Consider the following 17,811-nt stretch of genomic DNA (forward strand, 5'->3'; position numbering starts at 1 on the left):
CCAAAGAGAAGGACTTGGTGAATGATGAGTCTGGGAAAGGATGTGTAGATAGTTTGAGTCATGATGAGATCAAAAAGGATGAGGAATTGGAGTTTTTGAAAAACATTAAGGTAGACAAGTCTCCAGGGCCTGATGGGATACACCCCAGAATACTAAGAGAAGAAATTACTGGGGCCTTGAGAGAAATCTTTATGTCCCCACTGGCTACAGGAGAGGTCCAAGAGGATTGGAGAATCGCCAATGTTGTTCCTTTGTTTAAGGGTAGCGAGAATAATCCAGGTAATTACAGGCTGGTGAACCTTACATCAGTGGTAGGGAAATTATTGGAGAGGATTCTTCGAGACAGGATTTATTCTCACTTGGAAATAAGTGGACATATTAGTGAGAGGCAACATGGTTTTGTGAAGGGGAGGTCGTGTCTCACAAACTTGATTGAGTTTTTCGAGGAAGAGACAAATATGATTGATGAGAATAGGGCAGTGGATGTTGTCTACATGAACTTCAGTAAGGCCTTTGACAAGGTCCCTCATGGCAGACTGGTGCAGATGGTGAAGTCGCATGGGATCAGAGGTGAGCTGACAAGGTGAATACAAAACTGGCTCGGTCAAAGAAGGCAGAGGGTAGCAGTGGCAGGGTGCATTTCTGAATGGAGGCTGTGACAAGTGGTGTTCCTCAGGGATTACTGCTGAGGCCTCTGCTGTTTGTAATACATATAAATGATGGAGGAAAATGTAACTGGATTATTAGTAATGACACAAAGGTTGGTGGATTTGCGGATAGTGCTAAGGACCATCAGAGGATATAGATCAGTTGAAGACTTGGGCGAGAGATGGTAGATGGAATTTAATCTGGACAAATGTGAGGTAAGGCATTTTGGAAGGTCTAATAGATAGGAAATATACAGTAAATGGCAGAACCCTTAGGAGTATTGATAGGCAAAGGGATCTGGGTGTACAGGTACTCAGGTCACTGAAAGTGGCAGTGCAGGTGGAGAAGGTAATCAAGAAGGCATACGGCATGCATGCCTTCATTGGCTGGGATACTGAGTTTAAAAATTGGCAAGTCACATTGACGCTTTATAGAACCTAAGTGAGGCCAGGCTTGGAATATAGTGTTCAATTCTGGTTGCCACACTACCAGAAGGATGTGGAGGCTTTGGAGAGGGTACAGAAAAGGTTTACCAGGATATTGCTTGAAATGGAGGGTATTAGTTATGAGGAGAGGTTGTTTGTTCTCACTGGAGCGACAGAGGTTGAGGGGAGACCTGATAGAAGTCTACAAGATTATGAGAGGCATAGATAGAGTTGATAGTCAAAAGCTCTTTCCCAGTGTGGAACAGTCAATTACTAGGGAGCACAGATTTAAGGTGCGAGGGGCAAGGTTTAAAAGAGATGTACAAGGCAGATTTTTTACAGAGAGTAGTGGGTGCCTGGAACTCATTGCCAGGGAAGGTAGTGGAAGCGGATACGGTAGTGACTTTTAAGGGGCGTCTTGACAAGTACACGAATGAAATGAGAATAGAGGGATATGGTCCCCGGAAGCACAGGGGATTTTAGTTAAGTTGGGCAGCATGGTCGGCTTGGAGGGCCGAAGGGCCTATTCTTGTGCTGTAATTTTCTTTGTTCATGTCCCTGATGGTTCTTTTACTAAAATGCAACTTTGATTTCTTTGAATCCATTTTTTAATAACAACAATTAAAACTACTTGCATATAATTTACAGAACAGAAACACTGCACTAGTGCTGACTCTCCTATATGCCAGTCACTGTTAGTGCTGACCACCATCCAGTGCTGAATGGCAAAGCTAACTCCACCAAGACGTATGCGGATCACTGGGCCAGTACTGAACTCTTTCCCTCCCCATGCCAGTCACTGTGTCAGTGCTGACCATCACAATGCCACTGCTGGGCCCCCCCTGCCATTCTGGTCACTGTGCCAGTGCTGATTGTGTGGGGTCTAGACAGGGGTTGATTGGGGCCTGTCTATTCTCCTAAAGTAAGCTGCTGAAGACTAGTTTGCTTTTCCCTTAAAATCAAATAAATTCATCCCCAGGCACTCCCCAGCAGTGATGGAGAAGTCAAAGGTGGTGGTGGTTCTATTGCTCTTGAATGCTTGCTGTGAATGTAAGACAATTAGAAATAATTTCTTCTGTAGAATGAGTAATGCCTGGCCACCAGACTGATTGCTGGGCTCTCAGGCAACATTTCACTAAGTGATCTTGGTGAAATCTTGGAATATTTGATTTGATTTCTTGTCACATGTATTAGTATAGTGAAGAGTATTCTTTCTTGCATGCTATACAAAGCATCATCTTCATAGAGTACATAGGAGAGACGGAAAGGAGAGGGTGCAGAATGTAGTGTTACAGTCATAGCGAGGGTGTAGAGAAAGATCAACTTAATGCGAGGTAGGTCCATTCAAAAGTCTGACAGCAGCAGGGAAGAAACTGTTCTTGAGTCGGCTGGTACGTGGCCTCAGACTTTTGTTTATTTTTCCAGACGGAAGGTGGTGGAAAAGAGAATGTCCGGGATGTGTCGGGTCCTTAATTATGCTGGCTGCTTTGCCGAGGCAGTGAGAAGTGTAGACAGACTCAATCGAAGGGAGGCTGGTTTGAGTGATGGATTGGGCTATATGCACGACCTTCTGTAGTTTCTTGCGATCTTGGGCAGAGCAGGAGCCCTTACCAAGCTGTGATACAACCAGAAAGAATGCTTTCCATGGTGCATCTGTAAAGGTTGGTGAGAGTCATGAGATCAAGCCAAGGTGCTCTTGGTATGACTATTCTCTCTTTAGAAACTAGTAAATCATTAACTGTGAGATGCTCACACTGTTTGAAATATTGACAAAGTACTGGACATAATTTCACCATGTTGTCTTATCTGGAGATATTTGTCACCCGCTGCTGTGCTTATTTTATTTCCTGCGACTTCTTCACAATAGCTGATAATGTTGAGTAATTAAGGGTGTATATGCTTCCACCTCCTCTTGCTTGGTTCCTTCAGATGGTATTCACAACAGTGCGGTTGTTCGACAAAACAGAGTACATTCAAGGGAAATATCTCATTAATTTGAATAGGTAGATTTTAGACAGTATCTGCACAATTTCCGTCATGTTCAGTCAAGTGACTAGTGGCTTACTGTCAGTTTCAATTCTGAACTGCAACCCCATCACTCAGTCTGAGAACTTTTTGCACGCACTCGTTGCTGGCAATGCTTTTTTCCCCTAATTGTTGCATATCTTTATTGTTCCTGAGAATGTCCTTGAAACATGATAAACTGGTCTATGTTACTGCACTTGGAACAAACTGCCCCCAGGCTGACAAGGCATTTGTTGCCACTATGGTTGGTAATTCTGGGTCATCACATGTCAAAATTTGAGGGATTAAAATTTATGTAATCTTTTCAAAAACATTTTGCTAGTCCATATTCCAGCACCATTGTCTTAATGCTGCCTCAAAGGCTCAATGGCCACTGCCAAATTTGATAGGAACTTGCCCACTTAATTAATCATCTTGAGGAATCTTTAAAACTTAATAACGTTCCTGCATTACCTGCATTATCAGATTCCTTTTACTTTTAGTGGATCAACTGTGATTCCAGTGGCTTCTATGTGGCCTAGAAATGTGACCCTTGGCTTGGCAAATTCACATTTTTCATTCAATGTGAGGACTACATCCTGTAAGATTTTCAGGACTGCTCTAACTCTACAATCATGGCCTTTTCTCATCGAGCCACCTACAAGTCATCCTGATGGAATATTATTCCTTCCATGCCTCCTAGAGTGCAAGACATTGTTCTCTGGAAAATTTCAGAAGTGGATGGAATTCCAAATGGAAGAAGGTGGAGGTCAGTATGTTCAGAATGTGTGGGGTCCTTGATTATGCTATCAGCTTTACCAAGGCAATGGGAAGTTTAGACAGATTTCATCTGATCTGATTTGTCATATGTATTAGCATACAGTGAAAAGTATTGTTTCTTGCACACTATACAGACACCGTTCATAGAGAAGGAAACAAGAGAGTGCACAACGTAGTGTTACAGTCACAGCTAGGATGTAGAGAAAAAACAACTTAATGCAAGGTAAGTCCATTCAAAACTCTGACAGCAGCAGGGAAGAAGCTGTTCTTGAGTCAATTGGTATGTGACAGACTTTTGTATCTTTCTTCCCGATGAAAGAGAGAATGTCCAGGGGTAACCTTAACCCTACTGAAACAATAATGGGTAATACAGTGGTTAGCACTGCTTCCTCACAGTGCCAGTAACCCGGATTCGATTCTGCCTTGGGTATCTGCATGGAGTTGCACGTTCTCCCCGTGTCTGTTCCTCCAAGTGCTCCTGTCGCCTCCCACAGTCCAAAATATGCAGGTTAGATGGATTGCCATGCTAAATTGCCCCTTAGTGTCCCAAGGTGTGTAGGTTAGAAGAAATTGGAAATGATTCTGGGAAAAGTCGTGCCATTTCTATGTTTCCAGTCAGCCTTGGAATAATTGTTACTTGTTGATGTTGCTCTGTGTTCACTGCTGTCTGGACTCCAGACATGTCTCAACTTGCGTCTGTTGCACTCATAATGCTCTGACTTTTTGATAAGCCTGGAATCTGTTCTTTTTGTCCTAATTTCAAGAAACTGAATTGCAGTCTGTATCTTCTTTACATTTTCTGGGTCTTTTACATGCTGTCTATTTTCACCATGATTGGGAGGGTCTACACAGGGTCCTTTGGGAGGGTCTATCCTCCCAAAAGATGCTGCTGCAGATTGCAATTTGTGAAATCAGTTCCAGATAATATTTACACATTGGGAGATGTGCACCAGGTTGGAACGTTTGCTCCTTTCCAAATTGTTATTCCATCATCGGCATCAAGCACTGCTGGTGTTCATCCCCACCCCCCCCCCCAATGCTGGTCACTACTGACTATCCCAGTGTGGCTCGGTGCTGACCGCAGGGCAGACCCATCCCCAGACCCCAGCCTCAACCCCCCCCACTACCCTCTCCACACCTCACCTCACCCTCCTCTCCCCACCTCACCCCCCTCAGCCTCACCCCCTCTCCACCCCTCAAGCCTCGCCCCCTCTCCAACCCCCTCCCCCTCATCCTCACCCTCCCTCCCCTGCCACCCTCGCCCCCCCGTCCTCCTTCGCCCCCCGCCCCCCGTCCTCCTTCGCCCCCCGCCACCCTCACCCTCCCTCGCCACCCTCACGCCTCCCTCGCCCCCCGCCACCCTCACGCCTCCCTCGCCCCCCGCCACCCTCACGCCTCCCTCGCCCCCACCACCCTCACTCCTCCCTCGCCCCCCCGCCACCCTCACGCCTCCCCCGCCACCCTCACGCCTCCCCCGCCCCCCCGCCACCTTCCCTCACGCCTCCCTCGCCCCCCTGCCACCTTCCCTCACGCCTCCCTCGCCCCCCTGCCACCTTCCCTCACGCCTCCCTCACCGCCCCCACTCCCCCTCCCCCGCCCCCTACCCCACTCCCCTCCCCCCGACCCCACCCTCACCCCCGACCCCAACCCCACTCCCCCTCCCCACCCTCACCCTCCCTCACCCCTGACCCCACTCCCCCTCCCCACCCTCACCCTCCCTCCCCCCGACCCCACTCCCCCTCCCCACCCTCACCCTCCCTCCGACCCCACTCCCCCTCACCCTCCCTCCCCCCCGACCCCACTCCCCCTCACCCTCCCTCCCCCCCGACCCCACTCCCCCTCCCCCACCCTCCCCCCCGACCCCACTCCCCCTCCCCCACCCTCCCCCCCGACCCCACTCCCCCTCACCCTCCCTCCCCCCCGACCCCACTCCCCCTCCCCCACCCTCCCCCCCGACCCCACTCCCCCTCACCCTCCCTCCCCCCCGACCCCACTCCCCCTCCCCCACCCTCCCCCCCGACCCCACTCCCCCTCCCCCACCCTCCCCCCCGACCCCACCCCCCCAACCCCACTCCCCCACCCTCCCCCCCCGACCCCACTCCCCCTCCCCCGACCCCACTCCCCCTCCCCCGACCCCCCCACCCTCACCCTCTCCCCCCTCCCCCCCTCCCTCACCCTCACCCTCTCCCCTCTCCCCCTCCCCCTCCCCCACCTGAATGATGCCGCCGTTCAGCAGGGCGCTGTGGACACTCCCCGGTACCGTCGCCGCCGCCTGGACGCTGCCATTGCCATTGCGGATTTTCCAGCCATTTCCCCGCAAACTGAGGATTTCCGGCAGCGGCGGCGCGGCCCGCACACACACCGCCAGCAGGAGCAGGGAGAGGCGGCCCGGGGACCGGGAGGAAACCGCCGCCATCGCCTCAGCTCCCGGACCGCGACCCCTGACCCCGGCTGGCCGGGCCCGGCCTCCGCGCCTGCGCACAACCCGCCCGGCGGAACAGCGGACACCAGGAGCGAATCCCAGTGGGAATGAAACATCCCAACGGGAATAAAACAAATCCCAGTGGGAATATTTCTTATTCATTCCTGGGACATGGGTGTTGCTGGCTGACCAGCATTTATTGTCCATCCCGAGTCACCCTTGGAGGGCAGTTGAGGTCTGGAGTCACGTGTAGGCCAGACCCGGTAAGGACGGCAGATTTCCTTCCCTAACGGACATTAGTGAACCAGATGGGTCTTTTCGACAATGGGTCATCAGTAGATTCTTAATTCCAGATAAAACAGCAATCGTGATGTAGGGATGCTGGCGTTGGACTGGGATGGGTGCATTAAGTCTCACAGCACTAGGTTAAAGTCCAACAGATTTGTTCAGAATCACAAGCTTTCGGAACACTGCTCCTTCATCAGGTAAGTGAGGAATGAATTCCAACAAGAATAAAATCTGACAAGGTTAAAATCCAATTTCCCTCATTCTCCACCACCAAGAGCTAGTTGAATGGTAAAGCATATACTCTTTTGATCCCAATCCTCACTGTTACTATAGCATAAGGGTCTGGTACACATAGGGTTAATGTGGGACACAATGATGATCCACACCTAGGGGTAAATCTCTACAAATTTACCCACTAATCCCTCTAACCTACACATCTCAGGACTCTAAGGAGCAATTTTTTTTAGCATGGCCAAAGGGGACAGAGAGTGGGGTGAGGGTAGGAGAAAGGGGGTGGAAGCATTGGAGAGAGTGCAGAGGAGATTTACCAAAGAACAGTACAGCACAGGAAACAGGCCCTTCAGCCCTCCAAGCCTGTACCAGGATGCTGCCTCGGTATGGAGGGTAGGTCTCATTAGGAAAGGTCAAGAGAATTCTGCCTTTTCTCTTTAGAGCAAAGGAGGATGAGAGGCGACTTAATAGAGATTTATAATATGATGAGGGGGCTAGATAGAGTGGACGTTCAGAGACTATTTCCTCGGGTGGCTGTAGCTGTTACAAGGGGGCATAACTGTAAAGTTCATAATGGGAGATATAGGAGGAATATCTGAGGTAGGTTCTTTACTCAGAGAGTGGTTGGGGTGTGGAATACACTGCCTAGTGTGATGGTGGAGTCGGACACTTTAGGAACTTTCAAGCGGTTATTGGATAGGCACATGGAGCATTCCAGAATGATAGGGAGCAGGATTGCTTGATCTTGATTTTGGACAAAGCTTAGCACAACATCGAGGGCAGAAGGGCCTGTACTGTGCTCTACTGTTCTGTGTTCTCCAAACGGTGCCCAACACCCTACAAGTGACTATTTCCCCTTCCCTCAGCCACTACTGTAACCCAACCTGCTGACCTCAGTTTGTTGAACCACCAATTTACGCTCTCAGTGAATTCAATTATTCAGATTTCTTGACAAAAAAATGCTGTCTATAACAAACAACTAAACTTCCTTTAGGGAAGGAAATCTGCCATCCTTATCCAGTCGTGTCTGATTGTGACTCCAGAGCCACATCAATGTGGTTGACTCTCAACTGCCCTCGAAGTGCAACTAGGTGTGGGCAATAAATGCTGGCCAGCCAGCAACACCCTTGTCTCACAAATGAATAAAAAAACTTCAAAAAGGTCATCAATTTAATTTCAGTAGATATCCATAATTAACGTAATCCATTTCTTCATAGCCTTGCTTTTGTCAAGTTTCTTCATAATGCAAATTTTGCAACACTTTAATATACAGGGGCAGAGGTGGCAGTGCTATTGTCACTGGACTGGTAACCAGGGTAATGCTATGGGGACCTGGGTTTGAATTTCACAGCACTAGTAAATCAGTAAAGGTGGCAAATGGCATGTTGGCCTTCATTGCAAGAGGTTGAGAGTACAAGAGCAGAGATGTGTTGTAATTATACAGGGCTTCGGTGAAACCATACCTAGAGTATTGTGTGCAGTTTTGGTCTCTATTTCAGAAAGTATTCTTGCTCTCAAGGGAGTACAGCAAAGGTGAGGAGAGATTGACTAAGTTAGGATTATTTTTGCTGGAATTCAGACAAGTGATGGAGATCTCAGAGATTTATAAAATTGTAAAACTAGACAGGGTAGGTGCAGGAAAGATATTCCCGATGGTGGGGGAGTCCAGAACCAGGGTCACAGACTGAGGATTCAGGGTAGACCATTTAGGATAGGGGTGAGGCAACATTTCTTTACCCCGCGTGGTGAGCCTGTGGAATTCATTAGTAGTTGATGCCAAAATATTGAATGTATTCAAGAGGTAGCTGGAGATAGCACTTGGGGCAAATGGGACCAAAGGTTACAGGGAAAAAGCAGGATTAGTTTATTGAGTTGGATGATCAGCCATGATCATAACGAATGGCCAGGCTCAAAGGGCCAAATGGCCTCCCCCTGCTCCTATCTTCTATGATGTGGGTATGCCGGCATTGGACTGGCGTAAATACAGTAAAAAGTCTTTGGTATCTTGTCTGCTTTCTTTTTCCTATCTTCTATGCCAGATTGAGGAATCTAATTACAACAAAAAGTTCCATGACCATCAATCGATTGTTGTAAAACCCACCTGGTTCACTAATGTTCCTTTAGGGAAGGAAATCTGCCATCCTTACCTGGTCTGCCCTACATGTGACTCCAGACTCTCAGCAGTACGGATGACTCTTAACTATTCTCTGAAATGGCCCGAAGTTACTCAGTTGTATCAAACCACTACACGGTCAATAAAAATTAATGAAACCACAAACCATCCAGCATCAACCTAGGCACATGAAACAGCAATGGCAAAATTAGCCCTATCCAACCTTAAGTCCTTCTTACTAACACCCAAAATTGGAAGAGCCATTTCAAGCAACAGCCTGACAAAGTCATACTCACAGAATCATACATTACAAATAATTTCCCAGACACCAGCATCACCACTCCTGGGTATACCCTGTCCCACTAATGGGACATACGCAGCAGAGGTGACAGTACGGTATTATATAGTTAGGAGTTGCCCTGGGAGTCTTCGACATCGACTCAAGACCCCATGAAATCTCATGGCATCAAGCCGAACATTGGCAAAGAAACTTCCTGTTGATTATCATGCATCATCCACCCTCAGCTGATGAAACAGTACTCTCCATGTTGAAGACCACTTGAAGGAAGCACTAAGGATTAAGCAAAAAGCAAATTGCGTGGAGGGTGTGGGAAGTCTACAGAGATCTGGATAGGCTGACTGAGTGGGCGAGCACCTGGCAGATGGAGTATAATGTTAGCAAATGTGAGGTTATCCACTTTGGTAGAAATAATAGCAGATGGGATTATTATTTAAAGGGTGAAAAGCTGCAGCATGCTACGGTGCAGAGGGACCTGGGGGTCCTTGTGCACGAATCGCAGTAGACAGAGGGGAACCGGTGGATGTGGCGTTTCTCAATTTTCAAAAGACGTTTGAGAAGGTGCCGCACAAAAGGTTGCTTCAGATTAGGGGGCATGGAGTTGGGGGTAAGGTGTTAGCGTGGATAGAGGATTGGTTGTCTAATAGGAGGCAGAGAGTTGGTATCAATGGGTGCTATTCTGATTGGCGGTTGGTAACTAGTGGAGTGCCACAGGGATCGGTGCTGGGGCCTCAGCTACTTACCATTTATATAGATGATCTGGAGGAGGGGGCTGAGTGTAGGGTGATGAAATTTGCTGATGACACAAAGATAAGTGGAAAAGCAAATTGTGCAGAGGGTGTGGAAAGTGTGCAGAGGGATCTAGATAGGCTGAGCGAGTGGGCGAGGACCTGGCAGATGGGGTACAATGTTAGCAAGTGTGAGGTTATCCACTTTGGCAGGAATAGTAGGAGGGATTACTATTTAAAGGGCAAAAAGCTGCAGCATGCTACGGTGCAGAGGGGCCTGGGGGTCCTTGTGCAGGGAGGTCTTGCTGCAACTGTACAGGGCACTGGTGAGGCCGCAGCTGGAGTACTGTGTGCAGTTTTGGTCCCCGTATTTGCGAAAGAATATATTGGCCTTGGAGGGAGTACAGAGAAGGTTCACCAGGCTGATACCAGAGATGAGGGGGTCAGCTTATGAGGAGAGATTGAGTAGATTGTGTCTGTACTCATTAGAGTTTAGAAGGCTGAGGGGGGATCTCATAGAGACTTACAAGATAGTGAAGGGGCTAGATAGGGTAGAGGTAGAGAGATTCTTCCCGCTTAGAAAGGATAGTGGAACTAGAGGGCACAGCCTCAAAATAAGGGGGCACTGGATACTGCAGACTGTGGGGTCTGACAATATTCTAGCAATAACACTGAAGACTTGTCATGCCCTTAGCCAACCTGTTCCAGTATAACACTGGCATCTACCTGGCAAAATGGAAAATTTCCCAGATATGTTCTGTCCACGAAAAACAAAACAAATCCAATCTGACCACTACTCTTGATTATCAGTAAAGTGATGGAAGGGGTCATCAACAGCGCTATCAAATGGCATTTATGAGGCTGTTTCATCAATGACCTTCCTTCCATCATAAGGTTAGAAGTGGACATGTTTGCTGATGATTGCATAACGTTCAGCATCATTCACTGCACAGTTACTGAAACAGTCCATGTCCGAATGCAGCAAGATCTAGACAATATCCAGGCTTGAGCTGATAAATGGCAAGTAACATTTGTGCCACACAAGTGCCAGGCAATGAACATCTCCAACAAGAGAGAATCTTACCATCACTGAATCCCCCACTATCAACATTCTGGGGGTTACCATTGGCCAGAAACTGGACCATCATATATAAATGCTCCGGCTACAAGAGGTCAGATGCTAGGAAGTCTCCAGTGAGTAACCCACCCTGAATCCCCCAGATCTTTCCAGCATCTACAAGGCACAAGTGTGTGTTGGAATACTCCCCACTTGCTTTGCTGCCTGCAGATGCAATCTTGGCATTTATTGCTAAAGAAATATAAAATAAGTTGTGTTGCTGATACTGTACTCATCATTATTGAGCCGCTCTTCGAATATTGTGTAGTTTTGGTCCTCTTGAAGAGGGATGTAGCTGCATTGGAGATGGTCCACTCAATTGATTCCAGAGAAAAGGGGTTCGGCTTATGAAGACTCATTGGGCTGTTTATTCTAAACTCTAGAGAGTATAGGCCTAATGAGGGATGATAAGGGGCATTGACAAAGTAGGCGTGGAATGTTTCCACTTGTTGGGCAATCTAGAACACAAGCTCATAGTTTTAGGATAAGGGGGAGCAGATTTAAAACAGAGATGAGGAAAAATTACTTCTCTCAAAGGGTCATCAGTCTGTGGAATTCACTACCCAGTGTAAATTTAAAGTGGGCAGATTTTTAATTCGCAAGGATTTGAAGGGCTATGGTGAACAAGCAGGAAAGTGGAGTCAAGGCTGAGATTAAATGGCAAAGGTTCAAGGGGCGAAATTGCCTATTCCTGCTCTTAATTATGATCCTTACAATGTGTGCAGCTGCCTCACATAAGAAGCTCGACACCATTCAGAACAAAGCAGCCCACTTGACTTCCAAGTCACTCAGCATCCTTACTTGGAAATACATCGGCTGTTCGTTCCTTCATTGTCACTGAGTTAAAATCCTGGAATACTCTTCCCAACAGCACTGTGGGTGTACTTACACCTCATGGACTGTATCAGTTTCAAAAAGGCAGCCCAGCACCACCTTCTCAAGGGCAGTTAAGGATAGGAATAAATATTGGCCTAATCAGCGACACCAACATCCCCTGAATGAAGAAAAACTTTTAATCTACAAATTGACAATCTTTTCCTGATAGTTTGTGGTGAAAAATTAACTGGTATCACAATCAGTTTGTATTCGTATGACACAGCTGGAAGTAGAAAGGTGTTCAAAATCAGTCAAATAAAAGACAAATCAAAAATATTTGGAACAAAGAGACTTTTTTAAACACAGTAAGTTATGATCAGGAATTCATTTGATTCAATAGCAAAGCTGAAAACAAAAATTGGACAGATACTTGAAAAAGAAAATATTTGTAGGAGAGTAGGTGACACTAATTGCAATGTCTTTCCAAGAGCTGACATTGGCACAATGCTGATGGCATCTCAGATGTGATAGTATAAAAATCTTTGAACATGACACCATGACCTAACCTGGTTTCTACCAAAATTGCACTTGAACAATAGGTATTCAGCACTAGCACTTTTACTTGCTGGGATCTCCTTGAAGAAGGAAACTGTGGCTGAAAGCAGTTTTAAACATTGTTTCTAATTTTATTTTTCTGAATTTGAATGTTACTACCAGGCTATCCAGTTGAAATGTCTTTTTTGTTGGGGTTGAGGGGCGGGGGGAAGAGGCTGGGTTCCAGTCTAACTGCTTATAATTCACCAGTTACAGCAGATTCATTTGTTTTGCCAAGGCTTCGTCAGCTGTTGTTTAAGTGTCAGTGTTATATTTGTATTAAGGGGTTGCAATGTCCTTGTGATATTATTACTAGAGAATTAATACAAAAACTCAGTTAATGTTCTGGGGACCCAGGTTTGAATCCCACCATGGCAGCTGATGGAATTTGAATTCAATAAAAAAATCTGGAATTAAGAATATACTGGTGACCATGAAACCACTGTGAATTGTCAGAAAAATCCATCTGGTCCACGAATGTCCTCAGAGAAGGAAATTTGCCATCCTTACCTGGTCTGGCCTACATGTGACTCCAGAACCACAGCAACTTGATTGACTCTCAACGTCCCTCTGAAATGGCCTAGCAAGACACTCAGTTGTATCAGCATTTCAGGGCAGCAGCCTGCCACCACATTCTCAAATAAAACTAGGGATGGGCAATAAATGCTGGCCAGCCAGCAACACCCATGTTCCACAGATGAAGAAAAAAAATTTTAAACACAAAAATTACATCCAACTCCAAAGCATTTTCAAAGTAAAATGTCCAAATGTGCATCAAAATTGTCAAAAAAATTTGAGATTCAGTCAAAAGGATAATTTTAAATTATTCAAAGAGAAGTTTAGGAAGGGAAGTTGAATGGTTAGGGCCTCAACAAAAAAGACACAGCTGCCCATGATAGGGTGAAAGTAGTGCAGGTGCAGAAGGGGAATGTAGCTTCCAGAGAACTGTGGAGCTCAGGAAGTTGAGATAAGGAGGGATGAAGTCATGGGAAGCATTTGAACACACAAGAGTTTTAAAGAGGCACTGTTGTACCAGTAGCCAGTATAGATCAGCACAGAGGAGAAAGGTAAACATGAGTTGCACGAATTAGGATACAGGCAGCAGCATTTGGATTGCCTGGATAAGAGAACACAATAAGTTGACTATGGTTTGCTACAAATGCTTGAAGATATGAACAGCATGGGTGAGCTAAGGCATGGCAGAGACAAACAATATTATGGAGGTGGTTGGCAGTCTTTATGATGTTTAGGTCAAAGAGTCAGATGCTCAGCAGGTCACCAAGATTGCCAAAAATCTTGCACAGTCCAAGATTATGAGCAAGGACCAAAGACGATAGCTTTGTTCGTAATGTCTGATCTTCTGAAATTGCGACTCGTCTTTGTCGGGTATCCAACCTATCTGATATGAGACAATGAAAGAAGGTTACACATTCTAGCCCCAAGCTTTAAACAATGACAATTATTAACATCCAACAAAAGCCAGAATAAATTGAAGTCTTAGTTTGCTGCAGCCTATTTCTACTGCATCATGTCCCATGAATTCAGTTCTCACCCGAGAGATGGAACAAAGACAAATTCATGACCTGTTAGAAATTATTTCACTGTTTGATGCACAAATCTTTTGAAGACACAAATCCAAAAACCATAAATAGGTTCCTTCACATTGATTAGTTTAATTGCTGGCCAAATCTTAATTGCTGATGGTTATTTGTGCTTTTTCTCCTTCTGGTACTCAATCAAGCTTGGCTTATTTCTTTGTACACTCCATCACAATATTGTTTTATCCATGATTTTGAGCCAGGTTGGTCTTTCCACAACTGCAACTTGACTCAGCACAGTAGGAATATTTTCTGACTTGTTCTGCAAATGACATACCTACAGGTCTGTTAACATCCATCCACATATTCCTCAGCTTCAAATGCAACCAACTTCCCTTGGTTTACATATCAGACTCACTTATTTCAGCTCACATTTTTATTCATCAGCATGTAAGCCATATTATAGGCTGCCAGAATCTTTTCCCCACCAAATCCTCTGGGGTGGTGTCAACAACTATAATTTGCCCTTCCATGCAGCAAAACGAAAGGTGGCTCTCTTCAAACATCTACAATTGTTACATGTCGAATGTTATTTTATTCAGGTTTGGATTAAAGCAGACCAGCAACCACTGAGTGATCGTACTTGCACAATGAACATTACTACTGCTGCTGCAGGTGTCCTGGTGCTACACATGAACTTGGTGCTCTCCATCAGGATCAGCAGCCAATCAATCCAAAATTAACCTATTTCAAAAACATCCACTCCAAGATCCTATCAAGTTCTGAGTTGAAATAACATGGAATGGGTCATATCAGGTTTTTCATCAATGCTTTTTGTAGCTTTCTCTGAATAGGCCATTGTTCAGCAAGCAGAGTTGACCAGTTATTTTGAGGTATGAAGCAGTGGATATCATTCTTTCCCACACTCCCATTTCCCAGCAGGTCATTGTAAATATCTTTGAACTAACTACAGCCAATGTTGCAATCAATGCACTGCCTGACCAATATCACTTACTTAGGCTTAAACATGGTCCACAGAGAAAGCTGTGCAGTGCACATATAAACGATAAAATGCAGGAATAAACTATACAATTAGGCATGTGCACATGTAAGCTGAAAGAATTGAGCACCAATTAAACACTGAAACCTAGAGAGTGTTGCTGATTTTTTGAACAATGTATCTCTCAATTCTATTGGATTTGTATTTGGTAACACTACCAGATATAAGATACATAACTACTGCTCACCAAACACACCCAAATCCAACACATCATTCTTTAAAATAAAACTTGCAGTACTCTTAAATTCGCCAATTGAGGATAAATCTGAAACCTTTCACCTCACAGAAAATCCAAGGGAAAATTACAAAGGCCAACAGAATGTTTAGAACTGTTCAGGGCAAACAGCTTCCATCCAGAGTAGCGGAGCTAAAACCAAACTGCTAACTGCCCAACATATAACTAAAGTATCAGTTAAGTCCATGCCTGCTAATTTAATTATAAAGCACAGTTGGTGAGACTGGGAGGCAGAAAGTTTTTTAAAATTCATTTTATGGGACATGAACATCGCTGACTAGGTCAGCATTTATTGCTCATCCCGATCTGCCCTTGATTTCAGAAAACATTTTGTGACAGTCAACCAGATATTGGTAGAGGGATTGAATTTCAGAGCCGTGAGATCATGTTGCAACTGTACAAAACTCTGGTGCGGCCGCACTTGTATTGCGTAGAGTTCTGGTTGCTGCATTATAAGAAAGATGTGGAAGCATTGGAAAGGGTGCAGAGGAGGTTAACCAGGATATTGCCTGGTATGGTGGGAAGGCCTTACGAGGAAAGACTGAGGGACTTGAGGTTGTTTTTGTTAGAAAGAAGGTGGTTAAGAGGTGACCTAATTGAGACATACAAGATGATCAGAGGATTAGTTGGGTGGACAGTGAGAGCCTTTTTCTTCAGACGGTGATGGCTAACACGAGGGGACATAGCTTTAAATTGAGGGGTGATAATTATAGGACAGATGTCAGAGGTAGGTCTTTACTCAGAGGGTAGTAAGGGCGTGGAATGCCCTGCCTGCAGCAGTTATGGACTCGCCAACTTTAAGGGCGTTCAAATGGTCAGTGGATAGGCGTATGGATAACATTGGAATAGTTTAGGTTAGAGGGTCATTAGATTGGTTCCACTGGTCAGCGCAACATTGAGGACCGAAGGGCCTGTACTGCGCTGTAATGTTCTATGTTCTAGATTGCTGTCATCACATGTGGGCCAGACCAGGTAAGAATAGCGGATTTCCTTCCCTAAAGGACATTAGTAAACCAGATGGATTTTTATGACTATTGACAATGGTTTCATGGTTATTATTGGACTTTTAATTCCAGATTTATATTGAATTCAAATTTCACCATCTGCTTTGGCAAGATTTGAACCCATGATCCCAGATCTTGCTCTAGGTCTTTGGATTACTTGTCCAGTGACAATACCACTGGATCTCTGCCTCTTAACTTAAAGGGAAAGAACAATCAAAAGAGAAACCCAATACGAACACAAAGAAAGGAAGTTGTAGAGTGCAGAAAGATATCACATTTGAAGTAAATGAAATTTAGCAAGATGCACTATTTTATCCTGGGAAGCCATGGTTAGAGGAAGTGATTTATTGTAGTAAGTGATTTGTTGCCAAGTATATTCAATTTCTGGGGCATTATGCAAAATACTAGAACAGCAAACTACTCTGCAGCCTAGCATAAAAACCTCCAGGTTTGTTGTTGGATGTTGTGCAATATCAAGTGAATTGCCCCTAGCTACAGTACAAACCATTAAACTACCATACCACCTTTTCCTAATTCATTCCAATGCTTGCAGTTTCCCCAGAAGTTAAAATAGCCACAATTAATCATACAGTCATTATTAAGTTGGGAGCAAGTACTATTGACAAAGTTTACAATCAGTTATAAGCAATGTAACTGCCAAGATCAAACCAGTCGAGCGGGTTTTAGCCTCAGTTAAATTTTAAAATTAAACGTTTAAAATGTTCCAAATTAAAGTTAAAATTCAAGTTTGCTAATATAGTTTGGAAACCCTTGCTGCATCTTAATTTCAGTAACATTTTAATTACTGCATCTTCAGATTTACACAAGTTTTAATAACAGTTCAAGACTAACGAGTTATTGTATCAAAAATATCCACACTTTGAAAAGAGTTAAAAATGAAGCATAATTAATGGTAAATAATTGCTCCTCCTCTCTTACCCAATTAAAATGAGACATCTTATACTGCAAAAACTCAATGCAAAGTGGTGAGTGGCTGGAGGAGAAATTCACATTTCCCGTTGCGACTCCTGGATTCCACTGAGTTCCATTTAGCAGGTTAAGAGCTGGTCTCTCAAGAGATGACATATGCATTGTTGAGACTAGAGACAATCGCATAATATAGCTTTGGGCAGGGAAATAAAATGGTTCACATGCAGCAACAGCAGCATGTGGACTATTTATTGTTTAAACAATACAAACTGCACTATCAAAGCTTTGTAAACTTAAATCTGTTAATTAATTTCTGGAGTTACTGTTTAGTGTAAAATTTAAACATCAATGATTGTACATTAAAGGAGAAACATTATGTTGAACAGTGTATTCCAAGTGCAGCATTAAGACAGTTAAAACCACTAGTTAGAATTGTTTGGCAAAATATTTCAATTTGCACGTCACAAACAGTTTGAGGCTCTGCCCACTTTTTAAACAAAGAATTTTAAAGACATACAGCTATGTTGAAACGACTAAAAGAAAGCAAATTGTATTGCATTCATTCAGGCTGCTCAAAAAA

At 44.8% G+C, this 17,811-nt stretch overlaps 1 protein-coding gene across 1 annotated transcript in view; it reads right to left on the reverse strand.

Moving 5' to 3' along the window:
• Nucleotides 1-6,290, reverse strand: part of manba (mannosidase, beta A, lysosomal) — a 76,926-nt gene extending 70,636 nt beyond the window's left edge. The window contains exon 1 of the mRNA XM_080196248.1: nt 6,070-6,290. Coding sequence (XP_080052374.1) covers nt 6,070-6,273 — 204 coding nt within the window. The 5' untranslated portion in view covers nt 6,274-6,290. The remainder of the gene's footprint in view (nt 1-6,069) is intronic.
• Between the last annotated feature and the right edge of the window lie 11,521 nt (nt 6,291-17,811).

This window comes from Carcharhinus amblyrhynchos, chromosome 1 (genome assembly GCF_965287045.1).
Source record: "Carcharhinus amblyrhynchos chromosome 1, sCarAmb.v2.hapA, whole genome shotgun sequence".
NCBI classification, from domain to species: Eukaryota; Metazoa; Chordata; class Chondrichthyes; order Carcharhiniformes; family Carcharhinidae; genus Carcharhinus; species Carcharhinus amblyrhynchos.